This window comes from Amborella trichopoda, chromosome 2 (genome assembly GCF_054954075.1).
Source record: "Amborella trichopoda isolate Santa Cruz 75 chromosome 2, AtrichopodaSantaCruz75HAP2 v2.0, whole genome shotgun sequence".
NCBI lineage: Eukaryota > Viridiplantae > Streptophyta > Magnoliopsida > Amborellales > Amborellaceae > Amborella > Amborella trichopoda.
In genome coordinates this window covers 1304476-1329481 of record NC_142337.1, presented here as the reverse complement: position 1 = coordinate 1329481, position 25006 = coordinate 1304476, and the positions used below count along the sequence as shown (strand labels likewise).

The 25006-nt window shown below is 36.4% G+C and overlaps 2 protein-coding genes across 18 annotated transcripts; one reads left to right on the top strand and one right to left on the bottom strand.

Annotated features, from left to right (window-relative positions):
• Nucleotides 1-2549: 2549 nt before the first annotated feature.
• Nucleotides 2550-6270, top strand: LOC18427264 (patatin-like protein 7). The gene is made up of 3 exons (XM_006836317.4): nt 2550-3848; nt 4498-4560; nt 5781-6270. Exons 1-3 carry the CDS (start codon nt 2913-2915, stop codon nt 6042-6044), a joined length of 1263 nt encoding a protein of 420 aa, XP_006836380.2. The 5' UTR covers nt 2550-2912; the 3' UTR covers nt 6045-6270.
• Nucleotides 6271-8943: 2673 nt separating this feature from the next.
• Nucleotides 8944-23069, bottom strand: LOC105420116 (FAD/NAD(P)-binding oxidoreductase family protein). 17 transcript variants are annotated; one of them, XR_016048799.1, is made up of 12 exons: nt 22910-23069; nt 22444-22624; nt 22232-22331; nt 21543-21723; nt 19731-19803; nt 19376-19555; nt 19054-19151; nt 18138-18235; nt 17888-18061; nt 17098-17268; nt 16218-16338; nt 8944-9274 (listed from the first exon to the last, which is right to left on the bottom strand). XR_016048799.1 is itself a non-coding variant. In XM_088857258.1 (11 exons), exons 2-11 carry the CDS (start codon nt 22598-22600, stop codon nt 16299-16301), a joined length of 1272 nt encoding a protein of 423 aa, XP_088713384.1. In that variant the 5' UTR covers nt 22601-22624; nt 22910-23069; the 3' UTR covers nt 15899-16298. The 17 variants fall into 17 exon arrangements, 4 of the variants coding, with proteins under 4 accessions (XP_088713384.1, XP_088713387.1, XP_088713386.1 ...); XR_016048807.1 differs by lacking the exon at nt 22910-23069 and adding an exon at nt 22831-22863 and having other exon boundaries at nt 18138-18245; XR_016048798.1 differs by lacking the exon at nt 8944-9274 and adding an exon at nt 9633-10079.
• Nucleotides 23070-25006: the final 1937 nt, after the last annotated feature.

The following is a 25006-nucleotide window of genomic DNA, read 5'->3' as shown; positions in this document are numbered from 1 at the left end:
TCTTTCATGAAATAAATGAAGCCCATAAATGAAGCCAATAGATGGTATTATACTATCTATTTACTACCAAGGGTAAAATCTTATATGAAAGTATAAAACGACATTATTTATTTTGGTATAAGGTGGTCACATTAATTTTAACCATTGGATGTGAAATTGGGTTATGATAATTATTCCATTGATCAAATTCGAACTTTAAAATAAATTTTCTTTAAGTATGTGATGCATTTAGGCTATCAAATTTCACATCAAATGGTTGTAAGAACTTGTGACCACATCATATCAAAAACAAAGGGTCTCACTCTATATAATTTTAAATTTTATTTAGGATTAATTTTAAGTTCTTAAATTTTGAAAATATAACAGCTTTAACCTATAGATTAATCTCAATAAAAAAATTCTAATTGAACCTTCTAAACACTTGGAAAAAAGATTGTCTTAAAATTGAATAAAAGAGAGTGAGGTCGAAGTGTTAGAAAAATCAAATGTCAATTTTGTTTTTAAGAATAATCATCTAGTGATTTTTTGTACTTCCCAAAATTTCGGATTGAAAATAATCTCCCAAGTAAATCATTTAACCGAGGGAGTAGAATTGAACAAGGCTCTTGAGAGAGCAAAGTATACGTACTCATAAATGGAATGAAGCCGTTGAGAGAATTGTGCCATAACTTCTTCTTTTTTTAAATGTTAATTGTGTCAAAAGATTTTATGCTCCCTAACATGAGGATACGATCTATTTACTCCCTCCTGTAAAATTCAATAACGGAGCATTTTTTTTTAAGACCTCAAATCTCGGGGTTATAACCTCTTCAACCCATAGACTAATGTCAATAAAAAAATAAATTTCCGAATTGCCCTCTTAATGCACTTGAAAAAATAATGTCTTAAGAGATATCTTCCAATTTTTTGAGGGTGAGCTCTGAAAAACTTAAAAAAATTTACTTCTCAAAATAATCTAGTAATTCTAAGATGGCTCCCAGAATTTAGAATTTCAGATTCAACCCTCTCAAGTAAGTCATCTGCCCAAGGGTAGTGGTATATATGCTCCTGCAGAAGCATAGTAGATGCACTCACGAATCAATGAAATTATGAAAAGTTTATATGGGATTGTAACCTACAATGTTATTTATTTCAAATAAAAAATATATCATAATCATCTTTAGCCGTTGGATGTAAAATTAAATAGTTGAAGATCCTTTATTTTAAATATTTGTTAGAATAATAACTCTAGAGGTCACAGTGTACGTTGTGGAGCTTGCCGACCATCAATTTCCTTTCTCAATCATTTTGAAAGGGTGTTAAGCAAGTTATATAACGGCTGTGACAAAGTAAAAAAACGACTGTTAAACAACATGTTTTATGTCATAATGGAAAAATTATCTAAATAAACCTAAGAGATGGATCATTTAAATTTTTATTTTTTTATTTAATTTTAAAATATCCAACAAAATGCACATGATCATGAATTGGAATAATTGAAAACATGTAATGTGTTAGAATGATTGATAAGTCAGACAAATTTTGGTAAATTTCCCTTGTAGCCATTAAAACAACCATTTTTTGAACTTTAGGATGGCCAAAAATCTTTCATGAATTTCTCTTGAAATTTCTACAGATCCAAAAAGATTTATTGGATGATGATCGACTGAAATATTTTGATGGAGTTTTGGTATCAATTGAATTGAAATATTTTGATTGAATATTGGTCTTGTATGAATTGAAATTCATACATCTTGACCTGATGATCAATTGAAATATTTTATAACATTGTAACACTCTTTTCTATTGGATTTTTTAGATGCTCTTTACTTCTATAGTTCCATACTTCTATAGTGTAAGGTTGCAATTTATATAAACCTTTTCCTATATTAATTGATGTCTCTTTGCTAATTTCTAGGTTGCTTATGGAAACATATGATTATTCATATGCTTTTCACTTTTCGTGAATAGCCGGGACATTGAGAAATATCTATAAAAGTATTTTAGGAATTGATCTAATTTCCCAAACAAATATCAATGCGATATATTTACTATTCTACATCTTAAATTTATGCAAATATGTGGTGCAAAATTGAGCAATCGGACTGTATAATTTATTTTCATAAAGTTCAAAAAAAAAATTTCAAGACCTCAATCAATGGCACCATCTTTCACAGTCAATTCCACTAGTTTTTTGAAGGTGTTGGTGGGGCGGTGCTCGTAAAAACGAAACCCACAACGTGGTGATTAGGGTGTGTGCGTGCTATTGTGATCTTATGGCAAAAATGAATAATCCTATATTATTTACAGCCCCGTGATATTGAAGAGGTTTATTCTCACTAGAACATTGGCATTTTAACAATATTCTTTACAGTCCCTGTGAACTTTTATTCCCAATTAAATTATTTTTTGTTATTGAAAAAATAAATAAAGAAGATGACAAACTTTGTACTTCAAAATTGAGAGGTCTCAATTTTTTAATGGTCAAAAGTATTAATGAAGACCTTTAAAATTCGGCTCGCCCACTATTATAGTTGTATAAATACATGCCTTCATCCTGCTCCTACTTCATTCCGCGCCATTTCCTCTCTCTAAAAATCATATTCTCTCTGGATTTCGCTTTCTAAGTTTTCTCGTAATCTTATCTTTCTTTTCCTCTGAAATCTCTCTGGATTTTTTCTCTCTAATTCTCTCTGAATTTTTTCCCTCTAATTCTCCCCGAATTTTATCTTTCTGATTCTCTCTCTCCGAATTGAGAGACTCTAATTGGCCCCTTTGAACCAGAAGATTCACATTTTTTGCTTCATTCAAAGCTTAAAGGACAGTTAATTTCGACATTTTTTGAATAATTATCGTCCTCTTTTCCGCCATTTTAGCAGCGAATAAAAAGCTCGAAGAAAACGAAGGTTTTAATTCCTCGTCTTGAAGAAAACATGGAGCCGAGCAGAGAAGCCGATAAGCTCAGCTACGAAATCTTCTCTTTCTTAGAAGCCGAGTTCCTCTTCGGCTCCAGTCTATGGCTCCAAGCCGATGAGAAAACCCAAAAAATCGGCGAGGAGAGCCCCAAACTCGCCTCCGCACCACGTGGCAAGACCTGCATCCTCTCAATCGACGGTGGTGGCAAACGAGGCGTCATCGCTGCGAAAGCCCTGGCCGCCCTCGAATCGGAGATCCGACGAAAAAGCGGCGACCCGAACGCGAGACTGGCCGATTATTTCGACCTGGCAGCTGGCTCGGGAATCGGCGGTATTTTCGTTTCAATGCTGTTCACCGACGGAAAAGACGACGGGAAACCGCTTTTCCAGGTGGATGACACGTGGCGTCTCCTCATTGGCCAGGGCAAGCAGCTCTTCACCGGGAAACGAACATTTTTCCAGAGAATACTGGCCGGAAAACATTCTCCAGAAGCTGTTTTCCGGCGTCTATTCGCCGGCCGGACAATAAAAGACGCCGTTAAACCGATTTTGATACCCTGTTATGATCTGAGCACCGCTTCACCTTTCGTTTTCTCCCGGGCTGACGCTCGGGAATCCGACGGCTACGATTTCCAGCTGAGCGACATCTGCCGCGCCACGTCTGCAGAGACGGCAGTTTTCCGACCGGTTTCCCTCCATTCAGTTGACAGAAGCACGGAGTGCTTGGCGGTTGGCGGTGGCCTTGCGATCAACAATCCCACGGCTGTGGCTATTACGCACGTACTGAATAACAAGAAGGACTTCCCCTTTGTACGTGGGGTCGATGACTTGCTGGTGCTCTCTATTGGTGCCGGAGACGTGGGCTTGGGCGCCGGAAAAATGTCAAATTGCCGGAATCTGAAGCGGTGGACAAAAAGTTTAGTTAAGATTGCCGGGGATGGCTTGTCTGATGTGGTAATTTCTCATGTCCGACATAAGTTCAGGCTTTTACATTATTATACTTATTTGAATTATTGAACATCTTTAATCATAGTTTTTGTCTAGAGATTAACTACAAATAGACCCTGAGGTCACAGTTATTTTTATCTGTAATTTCAAGTAGTTATAAGAGTGCTTTTTGAATAAGCACAAAGTTCAAAAAAAAAAAAAAATTATATATATATATATATATATATCGCGGCTCATCTCTCGAGTCATCCAAATAAAAATAATTGTGACCTCATTAAACCTCCATTGATAAATGCGCAGGGGAATTGAAATAGCCCTAATGTAACTAACTAAATTGCACCTAGGCTCTATTTTGATGGTTTTCCTTTATATTTTTGGATAAAGAGGCTTTTGTAAGAGAAATTACACTATTTATTTACCCAAAAAAATTACTTTATTTTTGCTTCTTGGTAGTTGCGTTGTGGGGTTCGAGCCAGTTGTCAGCCTTTATTTATTTCTTGAGTTAGTTACGGGGTACAGAAGTTGAAGTGAAATTTTTTCTTAGTACAGTGAGCTTCAATGATTCTGTTATTGAAATTTGAAAGTCTTTTTTCTTTGCTAATTTTTGCAATTTATTTACGCATCTAACTATCTATTTTTATTTTTATTTCTTCAGGTGGATCAGGCAGTTTCCATGGCCTTTGGCAATTGCAGGAGCAGTAACTATCTCCGCATACAAGTACATTAACCTGCCATTCTGTTTAAACTTAATGTTAATTCTCTTGGATTTTCATTCTCGAATTATTTTACTGAAAAGGTCAATCATCCCTAGGCGTTAGATACGACAGTGTAGCTGAAAAGGTCACGATCATCCCTAGACATTAGATATGACAGAGTGTATACCTTGTACATTATTTGCACAAATTTAATAGCCCTTCATATGATTTGATGTCCAACAGCTTTGCATTGTTTGGGACCTTTGTGCAATAAAAATGATATCTCATCGTAGAAATCCATTTAGTTATTTTTTCTGACAAAATATATTGTCAAATGGGGAGGTAGAATTCATTCACTCAAAATGAGGAAACCCATATCTAAGAGTATTTTAGGAGTGGTAGTACCCCATGCCTAGTTACCTTGTGGTTTCCCCCCTGACCCATTAAAAAAAGCTTACTCCCTAATTTATCTGAGAAAACAGGTAGGGCCCTCATCTAATTTTTCAGTAATAGAGAAGTGCTTAAAAGCTCAAAATCCACCATTTTTTTTTAAAATACTCATCAAATGAAAGTGGTTCCCATATTAAGAACTCCTTTGCGCGCTATAGAATAAGTATGTTGTCTGCCACCATAGGAGCACAGTTATGACTATTAGTATTCTTTATTTTTTAATTTTACATAAAATCATGTTTTATTCGAGAAATTTAAAATAATCTCATATATTTCATATTTGGATGGGGTTTCTATGAGTCGGCCTACTTATACTATACATATGGGGGCCCCCTCTTAAACCATCTTAGAAATGGATTTTAATCTAAAATTTTAGGAATTTGTGATCTAGGTGAAGATGATCATGAACAAGAAATAAAAATAAAAATTTTGATATTTAAAATGTGATTTCTTTAAAAAAAAATTCCACACCATATAAATCTTATGAGTTTTTTATGACGGCAGGGTCAATGGGCTCTTGCACGTGCTGAGTCATGAAGGACTTTCCCTTCATAATTTACATTCAAGGAGCATAGATTGTATGCATTGGATTAAACTCAAATTTGATATATATCCATCTTTTTCACCATCACATTTTATAAAAAAATATTTTTAAAAATAATAGGAATAAATTACCAAAATACCTTGACAATGTTTAGATTTCTTATTGTACTTCATTGCTCTATCAATCTATTCTATTCATAACTGCAATCAAAGTATAATTTACACATAATTTGGTCCTATAATCTTGCAGGCCAATGGCTTGAGTCACTGTGACATAGAAGACAATGGAGGTCCAAACAATGTGAAAAAGCTGCTGGACATTGCAGAGCAAACATTGATGCAAAAGAATGTTGAATCCAGGCTTTTCCATAACAAAGAAATAACAGGAAAATCAAATGCTGAGAAGCTTGAGTGGTTTGCTGGTGAATTGATCAAGGAACAAGAGAGTAGAAAGAGGAGGACCAGTCCTGTAGTCTCAATCAAGCAAGCAACACCAAGACCATCAAGGTCATAAGCCATTTTTACTTTTTGCAATCTCTCTCTCTCTCTCTCTCTCTCTCTCTCTCTGTATTTTACATTGTGCAATATCTCTCTATAGAAATTGCCGCTTGAGACGAAAGCCCCGTCCAAGCTGAGCTGATTATGAAACGAATGTACATCGTGTACGTAAATGCATTTGTATGTTTTTTTTTTTTTTTTGTACTTTTTAAGTAATCAATGGAAAGTCTTCCTTTTTCTCATAGGGAAAAGATTTCTAGATTAAGCATTCAATGCTTGCTTTCCTCAAACTCTCTTCTCCAACCTTTTAAGAACTGGGAAGTCTATCAATTTGCTTCCATTTTGTGAAATGTTAAATAAAACCCCCTAACTAGATACAACAACAATGAACAAGATCAAACACAAAGTAAAACAGATCGAAAAGAAAAACATGTAAGAATACTACTCTCACTCAAAAATGCATCATCACTATCATCATCATCTGAACCCTATTCCAACTATTGGGGGTCAACTATTCATGGTAGGAATGTGGCAGAAAATTTCTACTGGCTGCCAATCTGACATAACCCTCCTTTCTCATCTAAGGTTAGAACCGGCGATAGCATATTTGACTCAAAAACACGTAACATTATATCTTGTCTTAAACTTTACCTCAAAGAAACATGTCCATATGCCCAAAATACATCTATAAATCCTCCAAATTTTCAATTTGAAAGCTCTTAGGACATAAAATAAGGCAAACCATAGAAATCAAGACATAGTTGCACACAACATTATCCATAAAAATTTAAATCTAATTAACCAATTTCCCTCCAATTCATTTAAAAATGACCATATAAATCGAAGATCTAATTAACCTATTTACTCTAAACACATATTTTCCCAAGTTAATGATAAGTAAATGATGGAAATCTGAAGTAGAATATTATGCTCCAAATCAATATGTAGCCATCTGGTGTAGTAGAACAACACAGGTAACACTAACTCATGATCGACATGAGAATTCACCACCTTTCCATTAATATACGACCACACAAACTAGGGTAGAAAGTGAATCTTGACTCATGAACCCATTATCATAAATTATTGAGAGATACCAAACCCAATCCAATTACCTTGAACAAGAAAAGCCTTTATGCTTCTACTCCTACCACAAATTTCTCTTGTTCATCATCATCATCATCATCATCATTATAGTTTTTTCTCAATTAATTAGGGTCGGCTATACGAATCATAGTCTACCATTATGCTCTATTAAGGATCATACCCTCAGTGAGGCCATAAGTCTTTATATCTTTTCTCACTACTTCCAACCATATGTCTTTTTAAGCCTACCTCTTGTCCTGTTTTAGCTTTCCACTTTAACTAACTCGCACCTCCTGACAAATTTCCTTTGTTCTTAAATAAAATACATTTGTTTTATACAAAGAAATGACCATTGTACCAAACTAAGGTGGGAGTATTGATTCATAAGCACATTAATAATAAATTACTGTGAGATGCCAAACCCCACGCAACTTCCCAGGGCAAGAAAAGCCTTCATATTTATACATAATGCATGTTTTTCTTATGCTACAAATCCTACTTGTTCTTGAGCAAAATAAATTGAGCAGTAGAACATACTCAAGAGCACAGGATACACATACTCCCTCGAGCAAATAGCTACTTTGAATTATTTTTTAGATCTGAGATTTTGGGATCCACTTCACAATCACCAAGTCACCATATTAATATTCATTTAAAAAAAAAAAAAAACCGGATTTTGAATTCCTAAGCACTTAGATCTCGCCGTTCAAAGATCAGACCATCTCTATTCAATCACAAGATGTTGGTTTTCCAGGCAATATAGCGTGCATATGAGTTTTCTTTTTTTCCAAGGCTGGTAGCAAGGTTAAGGACATTACATACATGAATCGGGGCCCTAAAAATGTCCCAAGCTTAGGGTTATACAACCCAAGAGAATGAATGAATGATATGCTACGATACGCTCCCTCAGGTGCATATAATCTTTTAGCAAATACATTTGCCTAGGTTTTATAAAGAGTGACCAATGTACCCTTAGCCATAAACATTTGTTTATAATATGGATTACTAAATTCTGTATGTTATGCTCCCTTGGGGTAGACCACCGTCTATTATGGATGAATGGTAGAGATGGCAACTAGAAGTACAATGGCCCCTGCAATTGAATCCCAACAGTCCATCCACAATGAATAAGCTGAACACATTGTGGGGGTGGGGAGCATATAACTTTTCCCATTATCTTAATTATAAAAAGAAAGAAAATTTCCGTCTTTAATTTGGTTACCAAAAAATTTTTACTTACATAAAATGCTTGTTATATATAATAAAGTGCTTGACGAATAGTGTCAAACATCCTATACAGGATTTAAAAAGTCACTGGTCCGACTCGTGACTTACCCAAGTTGGGTCGAATCGGAAGCCAAGTGATTCCCGTCAGAAAAACCCAAAAGTCATCTCGGGTTGTACTCACCAAAATTAGACTAGGGTGACTAGAGCTTATGCCCTTGGCAAATTGACGTAGAGATTTGATGATGAAACAAAAAATTAAACAGATTCCAAGCAAAGCATAAGCACCAATTGAAGGGAGCCAGGTTTCCTCCTCAAAACTCCAATTTAGGACCAAAAGTTTCCAATTGGTTAAGCAGAAGATGATTGAAGTGCGTGTGTTGGCTCTTCCTAACTTTGATAAAGTTTCCAAACTAGATGGTGACACTTCACATGTTGGTGCAATGCTAAGTCAAGAAAGGAGTCCAATTGCCTTCTCTAGTGAGAAGGCAAACGACTTCGATATTCTATTGTTTGGGCCTTTGGGTTGATCTTAAGCTGAATGCGAGAATGAATGCATAAAACAATTCAAAGACATCTTTAAAACAACACTCTAACAAGGTATATCCATGTACATAGCTTTATTTTATTTCTAGGTCAATAAGTTTCAAGGTACCCGTAGACACCTTGTTGATTACATTCACCATCTCATACAATGGAGGTGTGGAAAACCTCTATTTGATCGATTACATATGGATTCACCAGGAAGTATTGTCTTCCTTTATATATAAAGTGTTTTCTCTTCTACCATCAACTACTCGTTTGTACTTCTTTGCTCTCGCTTGCTTGCCTCTCCTTCCTCTTCTCAGATATGTATACTCTTTTTATAGGCATTGAGCATGTCTGGTAATCGCAGTAGTGGTCTATGCGTTAAGTTTGTTGTGCGACACGTGGGCCCTACACAATCATCACATTCTAGGGTGAATTCTAGTATGCTTATCCCATCTCGAACGTCTGTCACGTCATACCTTCAATAAAATGTTCTAGAAATGAATGGTTTTGTTCGGAGTGACTTGAGAAAGATGTCGACGTTAGGCCCACCTAGAGTTTAAGTGCTTGTAGTCCCCTATTATCAAAGCTTATTATGGCTTGTACAGTGTTTCGAAAAGCGTTAGGCGGGTCTTAGACGACCTGGGGGGTCCAGGCCGCCCAATGCCTAGGCGGGCACCCAGAACCTGGAGGGCCCAGTTGAATCCAAAAAGAATTCTACAATCTCTAACAGTATATATATTGTATAAAATATAAGAATTAGGTATTTATGGCACATCAAAATTCAAAGTATATTACATATTAGCACACACTCCATAAGCATAACCATAAGTCGGTCCATATCCAATTAAAACTTAAAATTTACCAACCAAATTACCAAACCAAAGTTACCAAATACCAAACCATTGGAACTGCAAATCCACTATCTGACTATCCACAATACACAACCAAGACAAAGAAAACAAAAATGAAAGTAATACTTGAAGACTCAAAAGAATCTTCAATCAATGTTCAAAGTTTAATCATTATTCATCATCCATCATCAGAAAAAGTAGGGCAATTGCATTTGCATCATATTCTTCGGAGTTGTCACCCTCATCAACATATTGGTTGTCCTCCTCCGTCTCTTCTGAATCTGCATCTTCTTCCTCTTCCTCCACCCTCGTCCTCTGTGCAGAAGATCTAGTGGCCCTAAGAGGGTCCGCTAATGTCCCTGAAGCATCCATGACCATGCTCCATGTCAATCCGTCATGCTCCTCGACCTCAGCATCATCAACTAACCACTTCATAGCATTGTCCATATTATTTGATCTAATGGGATCTCTCTTATCTCTCTTAGCAAACATGTCTTTCAATAATCGATTATATTTGACATAGACTATGTCATTGAGCTCCTTTGATTCAAGCATGTTCCTTTTCTTTGTATGAATCTAACAAAATCAAATTAAACTAATTAAAATATATGGTTCATGTATTATTAATACAATTATACAAATTACCCTTATAGCCTTACCCCTTCAAAAGTACTCCAATTGCACTCACAGCCGGATGGGGAAGTGGTTAAGTTTAAGATTTAAATAGCTAACTTTTGTAAATTTGGAGAACTACACCCATGTTAGCTCCACCAATTGGCTGCAAAGATATAAAATAAAATCATAAATAACTAATAGAATTATAAAAATGAAACTTGATTACCTGAATTTGATGAACTTAAGAATACTATTACTACCTCGATCAATTTTGGTCATTTGCCTCATTGCCATTGGACTCCCAAAAGACTTTAATGAGCACTTGTAATTTATCAGCTCATCAGCACATATAATATCCTGGATATCGGGATCAGGGACTAGCATATCTACACACTTATTAAATCTAGTCATAATTGGGTCATTTGTATGTATAACCTTGTCAACATAAAAAAATGTTAGGTTCAAATAATAACCAGCTGCATGCAATGACCGATGTAATTGGATATCCTACTTCTCATCAATAATCTTCCAAACAAGCTTGTAGTGGTTCTCATCATCATCAAAATTTTGGGTTATCTCTCTTTTGCATTTCTCCATAGCTTCATATATGTAGCCCATAGAAGCCTTGTCACTATCAACTATGCGAAGGACTTTGACAAGAGGAAAAAATACCTTAAGAGTACCTTTCACCCCTCGCCAAAAAGCCTTAAAAAGGATAATATCTCTCACCTTCTTCCCAACCTAATCCTTGGACCACTTGCATGCTCTCCAGTCATCCGAAGTAAACATCTACGTCAACTTCACTCTCCTCAAATGTATTCTATCTAGGCATAAGTACCAGATCGCAAATCTCGTGAACCCAGGCCTTACAATCTCTTTCTTCTTTGTAAATCTATGCATCATGCTGAGGGTGAGATGGTGGCTACAAATGAAATTTGTAACTGACTTTGCCTTCTTCACTACACCTGATATCTCGGTTAAACCGTCAAGAGCCTCAAGCATGAGGTCTATACAATGTGTTGCACAAGGTGTCTAAAAGATTCTAGGAAAAGCTATGCGCAACAAATTAGCAGCAACAATATTAGGAGCAGCATTGTTTGTGATAACCTACACAACAAGATGCTCCCTAACCTCCTTGATTCCCTTCTCTATAACTTGAAATATATGATGGGCATAATGGGTATAATCAGATGCATCAATAGACCTCAAAAAAACAATCCCTGAAAGACAATTCACAAGCAAATTCATTTAACTTCTTCTCTTCCTATCACCCCAAGCATCAGTCATACTATAGAGCCCATGCATCCTTCTTAACTTCTACAGCATCCTTCGTGACATTCACCATTTTTTTCAAAAGAGGCTCTAAAAGCTCATATGGGGTTGGGGGTTTCATCCGAGGCCCAAATTGGCCAATTGCCTCTACCAAGGTATAGAAACAGCTTAGACGAACGGTATTGAAAAGAATGCTCACCTCATAAAACCATATAGCAATATAAAAAGCAGTTTTATCTCTCTATTCCTTCTTCATTCTATTTTCAACGGTGGTTTACTTCTTTGTTTTCTTTCCTGCAACCTCAAGGTCTGGCCGGGGCAAAAAACTATCCATAGGGCCTCTAACCCGAGGCTTCTTACTCCCAGAACCAGAAGCAATTACAATTCCTTTCCCTTTCCCCTAATAATAGATTGTTCTATCTCTTGACATCCCTCCCCATTCTGATCACTGTCATCATCATCATAACTGACCTGAACTCCAAACCTAATATCTGCTATGGAGGCAAATTTCTCATCTTTTTTATTTTTACCATACTCAAAAAATTGGTTGTTTCCTCTTTAACAGCATCAGGAGCCTTTTTACATGAGGCAACATCTCCCTGAAACCAGCAAGATGTTTTTTGAACCGGTTTATGCCCCCTTTGGTATCCTTCTCACAAAACTTGCATCTTATGTAATTTTTATCATTGGGATCTAGGTTGTAGCCATATTTCCAACCAGGATCATCACTCTTATTATATCTCCAAGAAGACATCCCAAATTAATACAAATTATACAAGCCATAAAAAAAAATCACTTACTTTGATTCCTCAATCTCCAACTTCCACCTCAAAAATTTTTAAAAAACCCTCCAATAGATGTATAAAACATCACAAATTAAATATAATATCAATGGATGATGTTTTGATCAATTTCTCAAAACTTTGAGAAACCCTTCAATCTTAAAGAAATCACCAAAATTTGATTTTTTGGGGTTTTTCTCTCTAAAATGGTCTCCAATATGTTTTAGGTTACAAATAAACATAAAAACAAGAAATTTGGCCCTTTAATATAAAAAAAAAGGACAAAAAATGCCCCTACCGAAACTGTTTTCCACATCTGGGCAGGGCGCAGTCCTTGGGCAGCCGCCTAAGCGGGTTCCTAGGTGTCTAGGTGGCAGCCCAGGGTTTTCCGCCTATTTTTTACGTGGGTTTTCCACTAATTTTTTGCGCCTAGGCCTGGGCGATGCGCTCAAGCCCCCTGAACCACCCAAGCGCTGGGCAGTCCACTTTTTGAAACACATTGGGCTTGTAGTAGAGCATTCATTAACAATGGGCCTCCCAGCCGATTTAAGGGTTGGTTATCCCTCCTACAGCGTTCACGGTGGGATGGGAAATACCTTTTAATAGTTGATCGACCTGGAGATCGGGAAGTCCACTACTGATAAGTGGTGATCTCATCTCATCTGCAGGGAGAGAGGAAGCTTCTGAACCCCCTTTTCCAACCAGATAACGAGCTATCACTTAGCAATGATTCCGACGGCCGAAAATGAGTACCTATCCCCTACGAGAATCGAACCCACGCTAAATGTCGGCCGAGATGGAGCTGGTTATATTTCCATGGGCTTGCCTTGCCCCAACATCTAAATTTTGTCAAGTAGATGGTTGTTTTCTTCGGAACACGTGTTTAGCGTTGCTCCAGTCCTCATGATTTGAAAGATGACAAAAGGGGTATTTCTATCAATAATATACTTTGTAATGGAAAATTGGTGTTCTGAGTCTTAGACACCGGAGCGCATAGATTCATATGCATTTTAGGGATTTTTTGTGCAAGTCCCAGAGCACGACATAAAGGAATCTCGATTTACCGGGGAATTAAGGAGAAGGTGAATCAAGGTCAATGACTCTTATCACTGGCTTTTCTTTAAATGCGAAGCATCAATCTAACACTTATTGTGCCTTGACCTAAAAGAATTTGGTTTCTCAAAGGTGTATCATAGGCGAAGTTTAAGGTATAACAAAAATAAACTCAAACATTTATATATTATATAAGAAATTGGCATCATTAAATGAATCAGAGGGAGTTTAGCTTTGTTCTAAGATCATGAAGCACTGAACTATATTAATGGGCAACATAAACTAAATCAGTGATATGCTCGGTGGGTAAGCTATTTGCAGGAGTTTACTTTTGCCATGAAGCGTAAAGAAAGCAATCAAAACAGAGCAACATATGCTTTGAGTAGAAGATTAGCTTTAATGGCTACGAGGACAACTACTATTGCTGGGTTTGAATTTATGAAGGATCTCTATGTATATGATAATGACTTCAAGCAGATATGGGTTCGGTGTCATGACGGAGTTAGTGGGAATTTTTTTTATTCAAGATATTTTTCTCTTGAAAGGAAACCGTCTTTGTATACCCAAGAAGCTCTTATAGCATAGCTTCATGGAGGAGCTCTTGGTGGACATTTTGGTCGAAACCTTTGCAATGGTGGAGTTTAAGTATTACTAGCCAAAATTGAAGAGGAAGGCTTGATTTGATGATTTGTTGAGAGATGTAGTACGTGTCAACTAGCTAAAGGGTAAAGACAAAATACAAGGCTTTGTTCTCCACTTCCTATTCCTAAAGCACCTTAGGACGATGTTAGCATGGATTTCATGTTGTGACTTCCGCGGACTCAAAGAGTTATGGATTTTATATTTGTGGTAGTGGATAGATTCTCGAACATGGTTCATTTTCTAGCTTGCAAGAAGACCTTGGATGTCGCGCATGTTGTTAATATGTACTTCAGAAACGCAGTGAGTTTGCATGGCATTCTGAAAACAATAACTTCAGATCGGGATGCTAAGTTTCTTAATCATGTTTGGGGAACTTTGTCGAAGAAATTGGGTTATTGATTACAACTTAGTAATGCCTATCACCTACAGATGGATGGGAAGACTGAAGTGGCATACTATACTCTAGGAAATCTTCTAAGAAGTATTATGAAGAAAAAGAAGAAATAGTAGAATCTGGCGCTGCCACAAGCTGAGTTTTGCCTATAACAGTGTTCTTAGCAAGTGTACTAGTAAATATCCGTTCAAGGCGGTATATTGAAAGAACCCTACCCATTTGATTGACTTGGTTCCCATCCAAACTAACATAAAAGGCAATAGTACTGAGAGGAGCTAGTTGAGTAGATGAAAGAAGTCCATGAACAGGTGCAAGCAAATCTAGCCACTACATCTAAATATAAAGAAGCAGCAAACAAACATCACTATTTTAAGGAGTTTAATATAGGAGATTGGTTGATGGTGTACCTCACCAAAGGAAGGCATCCAAAGGGCAAATACAACAAGTTGAATTCAAGATTTTGAAGAAGATGGGCAACAAAGCTGACAATGTCGTTTTCCCTCCACATATGGAGACTTCGGATATCTTCAATATTGTTGATTTGTCTGAGAGTATCATGGGTCACAAATGGATTAAGATGAAGCTGTTAAGTCAAGGGTGAGTTCCCCTCGACCCAGGGAGAATGATAGTGCGAAAGTGCATCAAGTGGACAGAATCACAATATAAAAAGTATCTTCTGTAGGAACAGCAGATTATTCTTGCATATATTTGGAGGTTGTGAACCCTCGGAGGGGTCACCAAGAAAAGCAAGCACAGCTTGGGATGAGTTTCTAGCTATTTTAGGGTTTCAGTTGTTTTTCTGTTAGTTTTAATTGCTTTTATTTTGCTGGATCAGGGGGCTTTCTGGACATTTTATTTAAAGTTAAAGTCTATTTTAAAAGTCACTTAAGCTAGGACTTTCGGATCATTTTACTTGTTGTATGGATATTTAATATTTCAAGCATTAAATAATAATATAAAAAGAGGTGCATAGTGCGTGGAGGGGTCATTCACGTGATTTCCAGGGAAAGAAAGAGAGACCGGTGCTTTGGTGAAGTTTCTTCAGGAAATTGCTTGTGTTTGCCTGAATTATTGCTTATTTATTGTTTTTTTTTTTGAAAAAAAGGTAACATTATTGTTGCTTATTTATTGCAGTCCTTCAAATTTCCCATGTCTCACATCAGAGACCGACACAACTTTTTAAATATCGTTTGCATAAAATATAATTACGTCCCTTGCAATACCGCCTAAGATATTAAATTCTTATGTACCAAATATGATGATAGGTTTTGATAACCTAATAAGAAATCAGAGACCAATACGACTTTTTAACCATCGTTTCTGTAAAATATAATTATGTCCCTTGTAATATTGCCTAAGACATTAAATTCTTATGTACCAAATATGATGAAAGATTTTGATAACCTAATAAGGAACTACATGTTCAAAGCCACACGGTGCATATCATAGGCATGAATAACAGCTTGGAAGAGCACACAATATATCCCAAGTTCATAATACACAACCAGACCATTGGATTCTCAAATCCATCACCAATAATCTCTCTCTCTCTCTCCGACACACACACCTGCCCCACAGGACACAGTCCATTCATACTCTCTCTCTCTCTCCGACGCACACCTGCCCCACAGGACACAGTCCATTCATATAACCAATTTTAATTTCACGCAACAAGATCGCATAAGTTACACAAAGGAACATAAAGTATATCACGTGCAACATGGAAGGAGATATCATACCCCAAACTCATCCACCTCCAGGATCTCAATCCTTCCACAACAGACTGAGGCCCATCAACTACCACAAGCCCATCTGCGTACTCAGTAAAGAGATTGCATGCCAGCCCTCTTTCCACTTTGTCTACAAAGGTTCAAAAAGAGTAATTAAGTGAATTGTTGGATTCGGATACATGAGACCTTTCATTCAAGTTTTGAAGATGAATATCTCTTATCATTTCTTAAGAAAAAAAAAAAATACAAACATCTATAATCACAATTTAGTGATGGAAAATACCAGCCATTAAAAAAAATAGTTTTAGAAAAATAAGCATCACACATAAAAGAGATTGTGAGTATGGAACTGGAGCAGGACCTTTGCATTTGATTGTTTGTCCAGCTGGAGAGAGAGAGAGAGAGAGAGAGAGACATGCTGCAGCTCTGCCGCTATTTCCAAGGGGCATATAGAAGTGACTCTTCCTCACTGAGAGAGAGAGAGAGAGAGAGAGAGAGAGACTTGCTGCAGCCATGCCACTTCTAAGGGGCATATAGAAGTAGCTCTAACTCACAGAGAGAGAGAGAGAGAAAGAGACAGACTTGCTGCAGCTCTGCCAATATTTCTAAGGGACATATAGAAGTGGCTCCACCTCACTCTGAGAGAGAGAGAGAGAGACCTGCTATGCTCTAATCCAATACTACGGGCATATCAGTTATCTACCCACTTAGAGAGGGAGAGAAAAGAACCCCAGCAACCCCATTTGGTAGTGTAGCAAGGTCTGCAACTCCACTGTGTGTTTGTGCACGTGTTTTGTGTGTGTTGATTCCTCAGATAAAATTATCATTCTTCATTTGACTTCATCCAAATCAATAGAAATCAGTAACGCATTTACTATTGAACTCTTACTGATCAATTCCGGAAGAAGCAAGAAGCTTTCTAGCAGCTTTCAATCCACTCAGTATGGCACCCTCAATACTTGGACTGACACAAAAGTCTCCACAAAAGGCCAACCTCTTCTCCTCATCCCATAAACACTTCTCATCTCCAGCAACAGCAGCAGCCGGAAAAGCACTACCCCTGCAATTTAAGGCATTCAGCATTGTACTAGGTCCGTCATGAAGCTCTAAGGTCTTATGCAGTTGTAGAGCAAGCATGAATGCAAAGAGATACGGGTACTTTGAAGATTGAAACAAGCGTATTTCCAATAAAATCAAAGAGGCTTCTTAAGATCTTAAATAAATTATTCATTACTCGAAAATATTACAAACAAAAGCATATTTGTCCCTCAAGGCACATGAGAGGTGCAAAAAATGGCTATTTTCACTTTTCACCTAATTATTTTTTCAGAATAAAAGTATAAAACTACACAATTGAGAAAGAAGCGAACCCCAACACTTTTTTCATCATAAAAGTATAAAATTACAGGATTGGGGAAGAATCCAACACCATATCTCTCTCTCCCTCTCCCTCTCCCTCTCCCTCTAGAGGTGCAAAAAATGGCTATTGTCACTTTTCACCCAATTATTTTTTCAGAATAAAAGTATAAAACTTCACGATTGAGAAAGAAGCGAACACCAACACTTTTTTCAGAATAAAAGTACAAAACTACAGGATTGGGGAAGAATCCAACACCATCTCTCTCTCTCTCTCTCTCTCTCTCTATCTCTCTCTCTCTCTCTCTCTCGATAATACGCACCATCTATGAGCTTTCATGAAGAATGGCTGAGGGAGAGGCAATCCTGTTTTCCTGAATTCTTGAAGTAATTCCTTTGCTACCATAGCTAAAGTGTCATCTGTGGGTTTCTTCAGTCCAGTTTGCTTTATCACATTTTCAGCATACTCAGCTGTTGAATGCAACACCCAACATTCACTGGATAAAATACAAACAAATATTAAAACAGAAAAAAATGGGAGTTGAAGAAACAACATGGCTTATGAGCATGTACCCAGAGCCTGAAGGGCCACGACGCCCAGGCTTGCTGCTGTCACAAAATGCCCAAGATAATATCTCCGAATTCTTGATTTCGAAGCCTTTTACAGGTACCTGAACAAAACTATTTAAGAAATTTACCATAGTGGAAATACCTGTCATGAATAATAAGTCTACAGTAACAAACCAAGGATTAATTTAATAGAATACCCATCAGAGTGCGGTTAGCCCAAGCAAGATCAGCATACTCAATTTAGGAGCTCTAGATATGAGTCTATGCATCTGTGTGCCTTGTTCTTGAGGGGGAAGGGTGCAGAGAAAGAGAGAGAGAGAGAGAGAGAGAGAGAGAGAGAGAGAGAGAGAGAGGGAGCAGGACTCATACACCACTGTGCCACATTTTTCTATGCTTTTGTGAAAGAGGAAATTCTGAATGAACATAATTGTTTTTCAAATATTAGGTTAATTCAACTGAACATTTTTCTCTGATTTTGATGAAAGAGAAAATTCTGGATGGCCATTATTGTTTTTCGAAAATATTAACTTAGTTCAACTGAACAGGTCATTGATAGTGAGCAAGAAGGATATTAATTCAAATCCACATGTAGAAAGCGAATAAAAAGGCCACACTTAAATGGCTGCCTTTTTTTTCTTTTTATTACATGCAAGGTCATGCCCCGACTAACATATTATCGTCTTTTCCTTCTCTATCGGTAACAAAGTTCTATCGTTAGAGCAGATCTAGATTGAAAAGAATCACAGACATCGGAGAGAACAAAAGATTATCACAAAGACATGTCGAAAGAACATTTTAGTAGGATAATGGAACATATAGTTCAGGAGTGGCTAATGCCCTCACTTGACGAGGGGTCATCTTTCCCAATTGTCATAAGTTGAAATGCTGAAGAAAAAAACAGAGTTGGTAAAACATTTACCGATGATAATGGTTCGGAAAACCCCAACATTAGAGCAAAACAGGAACGGACAGGGATATCTTCCAATTTCTCTATCAATTCCGGTGCCAAATTCTTATCTGCAAAGAATGTGACAGCGAGCGAGATTATCTCAAAGGCTTTACACTATATAATCTCGTATTATTTGGAAAAGGTAAATTGTTTACAGTCAGATAAAAAAACTTGATTAAGATAAGTGTCATCAGAGAAGAGATTAAGAAAAAAGTAAAAGAAAAGCGAAGAACTCTAAGAAATAACCAGAATATACAATGCAATATCCACAAGAACAGAGAAAGAAAAGAACCTAAAGGTGGAGGTCGACCAGTTCGGCTTGAAAACCTTGAGGCAGCTATAATTTTATCTGATGCCACCAGAGCATCAAAATGGCCCACATTTTTCCCATCCAAACCTGTCAATAACCATGAATTTCCCTCCTTTGGCCATTCCAAAGTAGCAACACTAAGCCCAAACTTAGCCTCCACTCCTAACGGACAAAGACCAAAAAGATTCAGCACAAAAAGTGAGTCCTAATTGAGGCAATGCGCCAATATCTTTTTTTCCCCGATTAGTGACGGATGCCCCAATAACTTAAACTAACATACACATAAATAGATGAATAAGAACAAATACATCTGTATCAATATGCAGGTAGTACAAACCAGGCTGGAGGCATAGGGCTTTACAGATAGAACTCATTCCAGGAACACCAACATACTTTTTAGCCACCGGTGCCTGCAAAATGCGACAAAAAAGGTACAATTTTGATATCCAAAAGTCTGGAAAATATAAATAGGAAATAAAACTTGGGTTGGTTCAATATGAAAATAAGCACATTACACCTAACATCAGTGAGATATCAACCAACGTGTCACTAAAATTTAAAATGACAAAAGAGAATATCTCTTTCTAAATAGGGCATGAAAACAGAGGTTCACCCTGGAATCTCCTGTAGAAATACTAAGCATTTTCACTTCATCATACTCAACAGGGGGATGGAGTGAAAAATGCCCCTAATAATTAACGAATGTGTACTGCAGCTCATAAATTACTACGTAAGAGGAGAGATGTATCATTAGGCTTGATTGTGTAGCTGTATTATATTACACAACTGGGTTCAAATTTCGTTGCATGTTGATTACATCCCATAAATGGGGTTCAAACCCTATTTACTTCCCTTTATATAAAGATAAAAATGAATCACTGGTTCCCTTGGAATTTATGGTTCTTCCACCTACCAATGTGGAGCAGCAACTGAGAGGCATCAATTCTTGTTTTAATTAACAATATGTCCATGTAAATGAGGTGGGAATCAATTCATAAAATGCTACCTGTCTCATTCTTATTTATGTATGGAGTTTGCTATCATGGGTATGATCATAGTCTGCAAAACAAGACCTTACCAGACTTGGTTGGTAACCCAGATGGGTCAACCCAGGACACAAAGGGAATATACAATTTCTAGAATTTTTACCAAAATTTCTTATTGTAGACAATAACTTTGAAATTTAAAATAAAATACAATAAGCTTCCAATTAAAAAGACATATTATCACATATATTTTATTTAAATGAACTTTATTCGTATGTTGGTTTGAGGAAGGGATGGTTTGTTCATACTTACTATCCCTTTAATTCATTTATTATATATGGTAAGTTCTTAAGAGTCAATAGATAATTTGTTTCTGATACATGTTAATTTGTTCACAGTTAACTAACAAAATTTACCAACTAATTATACTAATTAAACAAATAAACATTTTAATTTTTTGGAAAAAAAGTTAATTTGAGACCCAGCTGGATCATGTGAGTCATGGCTTGACCTGACCGGGCAAGCAGAGTCAATAAGTAGGATCAAGAAAAATTGGGTCACTGACTCAGGTTTGAGACCTGGCATGGTCAAGCTGGTGAGTTCGGGTCGACCAGGCCAAGTTTGAGAAATATGGGTATAGTCGTGTCCCTTCTTTATCAGCCTCAAGTTGGTTTTATATTTGTTATTATCCAGTGTTTTTTTTTCTCCATAGGCACCACTGCTATGTTGTTAAATATTTCCTTTAATTCTTTTGCTTTTCTTAGTCATTATCTTAATGTATGAGTTTGTGTTAAGAATAAGGACTTGGGCCCTGACTTCCCAGGGTCCTAAGCCTGCCCGAGTCCATCCGAGACGTTGCCGAGTCAGATGCAGGGTCTTAGGTACAACTTGGCCGATTTTCGCCACAATAACAAAAGGTACGCTGGGACTTGCCCAATTTTTGGGCTTACCCCTCCAAAATCGCCAGAGTCCTGGTCCAGGCCAACTAGGGGGATTTCCAAGTTGGCTGGCGAAATTTAATCACCGGTATAAGTAAAGAGAAAAAGCTTCATAAACTGATCAGTTCATGCAAACAAGAGGTCCTCTTGTGTGCGTGTGTGAGTGCATGCATGCATGTGTGTGAGAGAGAGCATTTTAACGAAATACCATCTGACAGTTAATACCTCGTCGATTTTGACAAATTCAGCACTGATCTGATCAAAAGACCCGAATCTTTCTTTCCATTCAGCAACAAGACCTCTTGCTTCCCATTTCTTAACAAGGCCCATCACTTCCTCATCATTGACAATGAAGTATGGAGCACCATGGTCGAACAACAGCTCCTTTCCATCTTCAGTAGTTTCTCTAAAAGTTGCATATACTCGATATAAGTGCATTACCAGCAAAGAGAGAAAATAATCAATTAAAACAATAAATACTTGAAGCGGCTTATCAAAAACAATGAATAAATACTTGAAGGGAAATTAGATTTGAAAATTAAGTCTCAAACAACAAGAAAATTAAAACTACATTCTACAAGAAGTAACCAATATCAGCATCCCTTATTACTAAATGCCATCAAAACAACTGTGAAAATGCAACCATAATTTCAGCAGAATATCAGATTGGAATCATAAGAATAACGATCATCAAACAAGCAAGGCAATTATAAACATCAGTAATTCCCCAATTAACGGCTGTTTCAATGGACTCAACTATAGGACAATAATTCCAGTCTCACAGTGAATCTTTTCCTCCATGACTAGCTCAAAATAGGTCTTAAAGTCCAAAACATAGATAATTCCATTTCAAGTTGTTTCACTGAAAAGAGTGAAAGAAATTTCGCATTACTAAAATAATACTTGAACAATACCTTCTTTGAGACATTCTACCACCAGGACCTCTCCCGGACTCAAACAAAGAGACCGAAACACCATTCTCTGCCAGTGTTGATGCACAAACAGCTCCTGAAACTGAAATAAGATTGAAATATCCAATGAGAAAAGTAAGTATAATCTGGATCCACCATGAATAAATGAAAACAAGCATTGGAATAAACTATAGGGCGAATGTTCATGAACATACTCCCGCTTCCTATCACTGCAACCTTCATCTTTAGGCTATAATCCCTTTGTGGAGCTGCAGATAGATGACACCTCGAAACCCTAGACTTCGGGCTCAGTTTCCAAAAGAAAGAACCGGAAAACCCTAAAGTTTTGATCGAGTTGCATAGAAATGACATCCAGAGACCTCTCAGTCGAGTGACCTAGAAATATGAAATTTCCAATTAAATTACTCAGAAACCAACGTATCAAAGGCCTACCCAGAAGTAATAATTTTGATCTCTTTTTTGGTAAATGATAACTTAGAAACCCTATATTCTTTTGTGAAAATTGCAGAGCAATGGTGTATAGGAAGTGAAAACCCTGAATTTCGGTCCAACTTGGAGGGAGTTGAGAGAGGAGACTCAACCCTAATCTCAGTCCAAATTGCAGAGAGATGAAAGCTGAAAACCGTAATTAATTAAGTGGAGTTACAGAGAGATGGATACTCGAAACCCTAACTTCTCGACAGCGGGAAAGAGGAGAGCATGGCGCGGCAAGTTTGAAGCCAGTCGTTTAGTTGAGGTGGCGGCAAAAACGCTTGTTAGTGACCGTTTATTTTCCAACCTCAATGACTAAAATACCCCTACTCTGTATAGTAAATGACTTGGAGAAGAAAGAAACGATTGAAACGAGCGGCGTGCATTTCAGTTGGTCTACTGAGCAAGCCCAAGAGTAAAGGGTGCTCCCGTCGGAGCATACTATAAGCTTGCTCTCTCGGACTAAAGGAGGGGTTTCTTCACTATGAAATTTTGGGACATAGCTTAGAATAAGTTTGGTTTGTTCGATATGAGATTTTGGGATCTTCTTTAGAATAAACTAATTGAGTTGTTAAATATTTAGATCTGATCATCTTAATATTACATGATGTGTATTCAATTTTAGAATAATGTTTTCAGTTTTAAGATTTTATTTGTTTTTTAGTCTGGTGTAGTTTGTATAAACAAACAAATTAAGGCGTGCCTCCAAATTTTATCATAAATATAATTTTGGTGTCGAAAATTCTTAGGATGGCATGAAAATCTATTTTGATCTCTAATTATAACATTTTAAACTCCAAAGATGGTTCACACCAAGCATATCTATAAACACATGAAAATCTTGAAAATTGATGGTCTTGATAATGTGTTGCAAGATATACTATTTTTGGGACTCAAAGTCTTTTTTATTTTTTGATATCCATACATCTAGATGTTGAGATAATCAATTAGAGGGTTTTTCAACATTAATACAACCTTTTATGATGGATTTTTGAGGTGCACCTTAATTCTACATTTTAAAGTTGCAACCTTATATAAATTTTTTCCCTATATATAGGGAGCGATTTCATGCAAGAACTTTATACTAATATAATGAAATAATCTTAAAATTAATCTCAATTTTTAAACATGTATTATTTTCATTTTTATGAACTATAAAATAATAATAATTAAAACGCACCCTTAAAAGTGTTTTTTAGATTTAGGCTCTTAGAAGGGATTTCTTTTCCTGCTCCAAATTTTTTAAATGCCTGTAATATCTTTAAAAAAATGTCTTAAAAAAATTTTGCTTTTCAACTTATAAAAGCCTAGATATTAAAATTTACCAAATGAACGACCTAAATTCATTATTAAAAAAAAAAAACTCATTTTAACCATTTTGACCATATTTAAAATGCAAACTTATTGGTTTCTTTCTTAGATTAATTATTGTGACGAAGAGAGCGTCAGTGCAATATTTAAGATCATATAAATACTATAAATATAATTTTTTAGAAGCATGAAATCATTCCCCTAAAACAAATCATAGCCTATTTTCTTCCGTATTTTTAGTCTATGTCCTGTGAACTCCAGCAGATGGTTGAAAGTGCGTGTTAGATAATGCATTTTATTGTTTTCTACAAATCACTTTGTGTGAAGCTCATTTGCGTGCACCAAAAAATGAGAAAAAATAATAATTCAAAAAATAAAATGACCAAAATTCCTTTCATACATTTTGGTCGCACTTTGGTCCATATTATTTTCTCAAATCATGCTTCTTTTCATGTGTGCAAGGTGAGAGCTACACACAAGTCAACATTTCAAATAAAAAGTAGAATAAAAATACACCCTAAATTTCATATAAATCCAACATGTAAAAAAAAGACGTTAAAAGTCAAATAATAATACTTTCAAATGAAGATCGGATAGCTTGGGGTAGACCGAAATTAGTGTAAATGAATAAACATGGAATAATTGAGTTTTGAGATTGTATATTATGAGACCATTCATTTTTTGTACAAGAATATTACTTCTTTACAAGAATATTACTTCTTTACAAGACTATCACATCTTTTTTTAACCATTAGATATGAAATCTACAATATTAAAATGTACCCCAGCTTTCGAGAACATTTATTTTGAACTTCGTGCTAAATTAGTGCACATAGCCACCCATCTAATTTCATATCCAATAATTGTAACCTTCTTGTATCAAAAGCAAATGGTATCATTATATACAATTTCCGATAGTTCTTTTATGTAGAGAGAGAGGTGGCAATTTCATATACCAAATTCTAGGAAAAAACA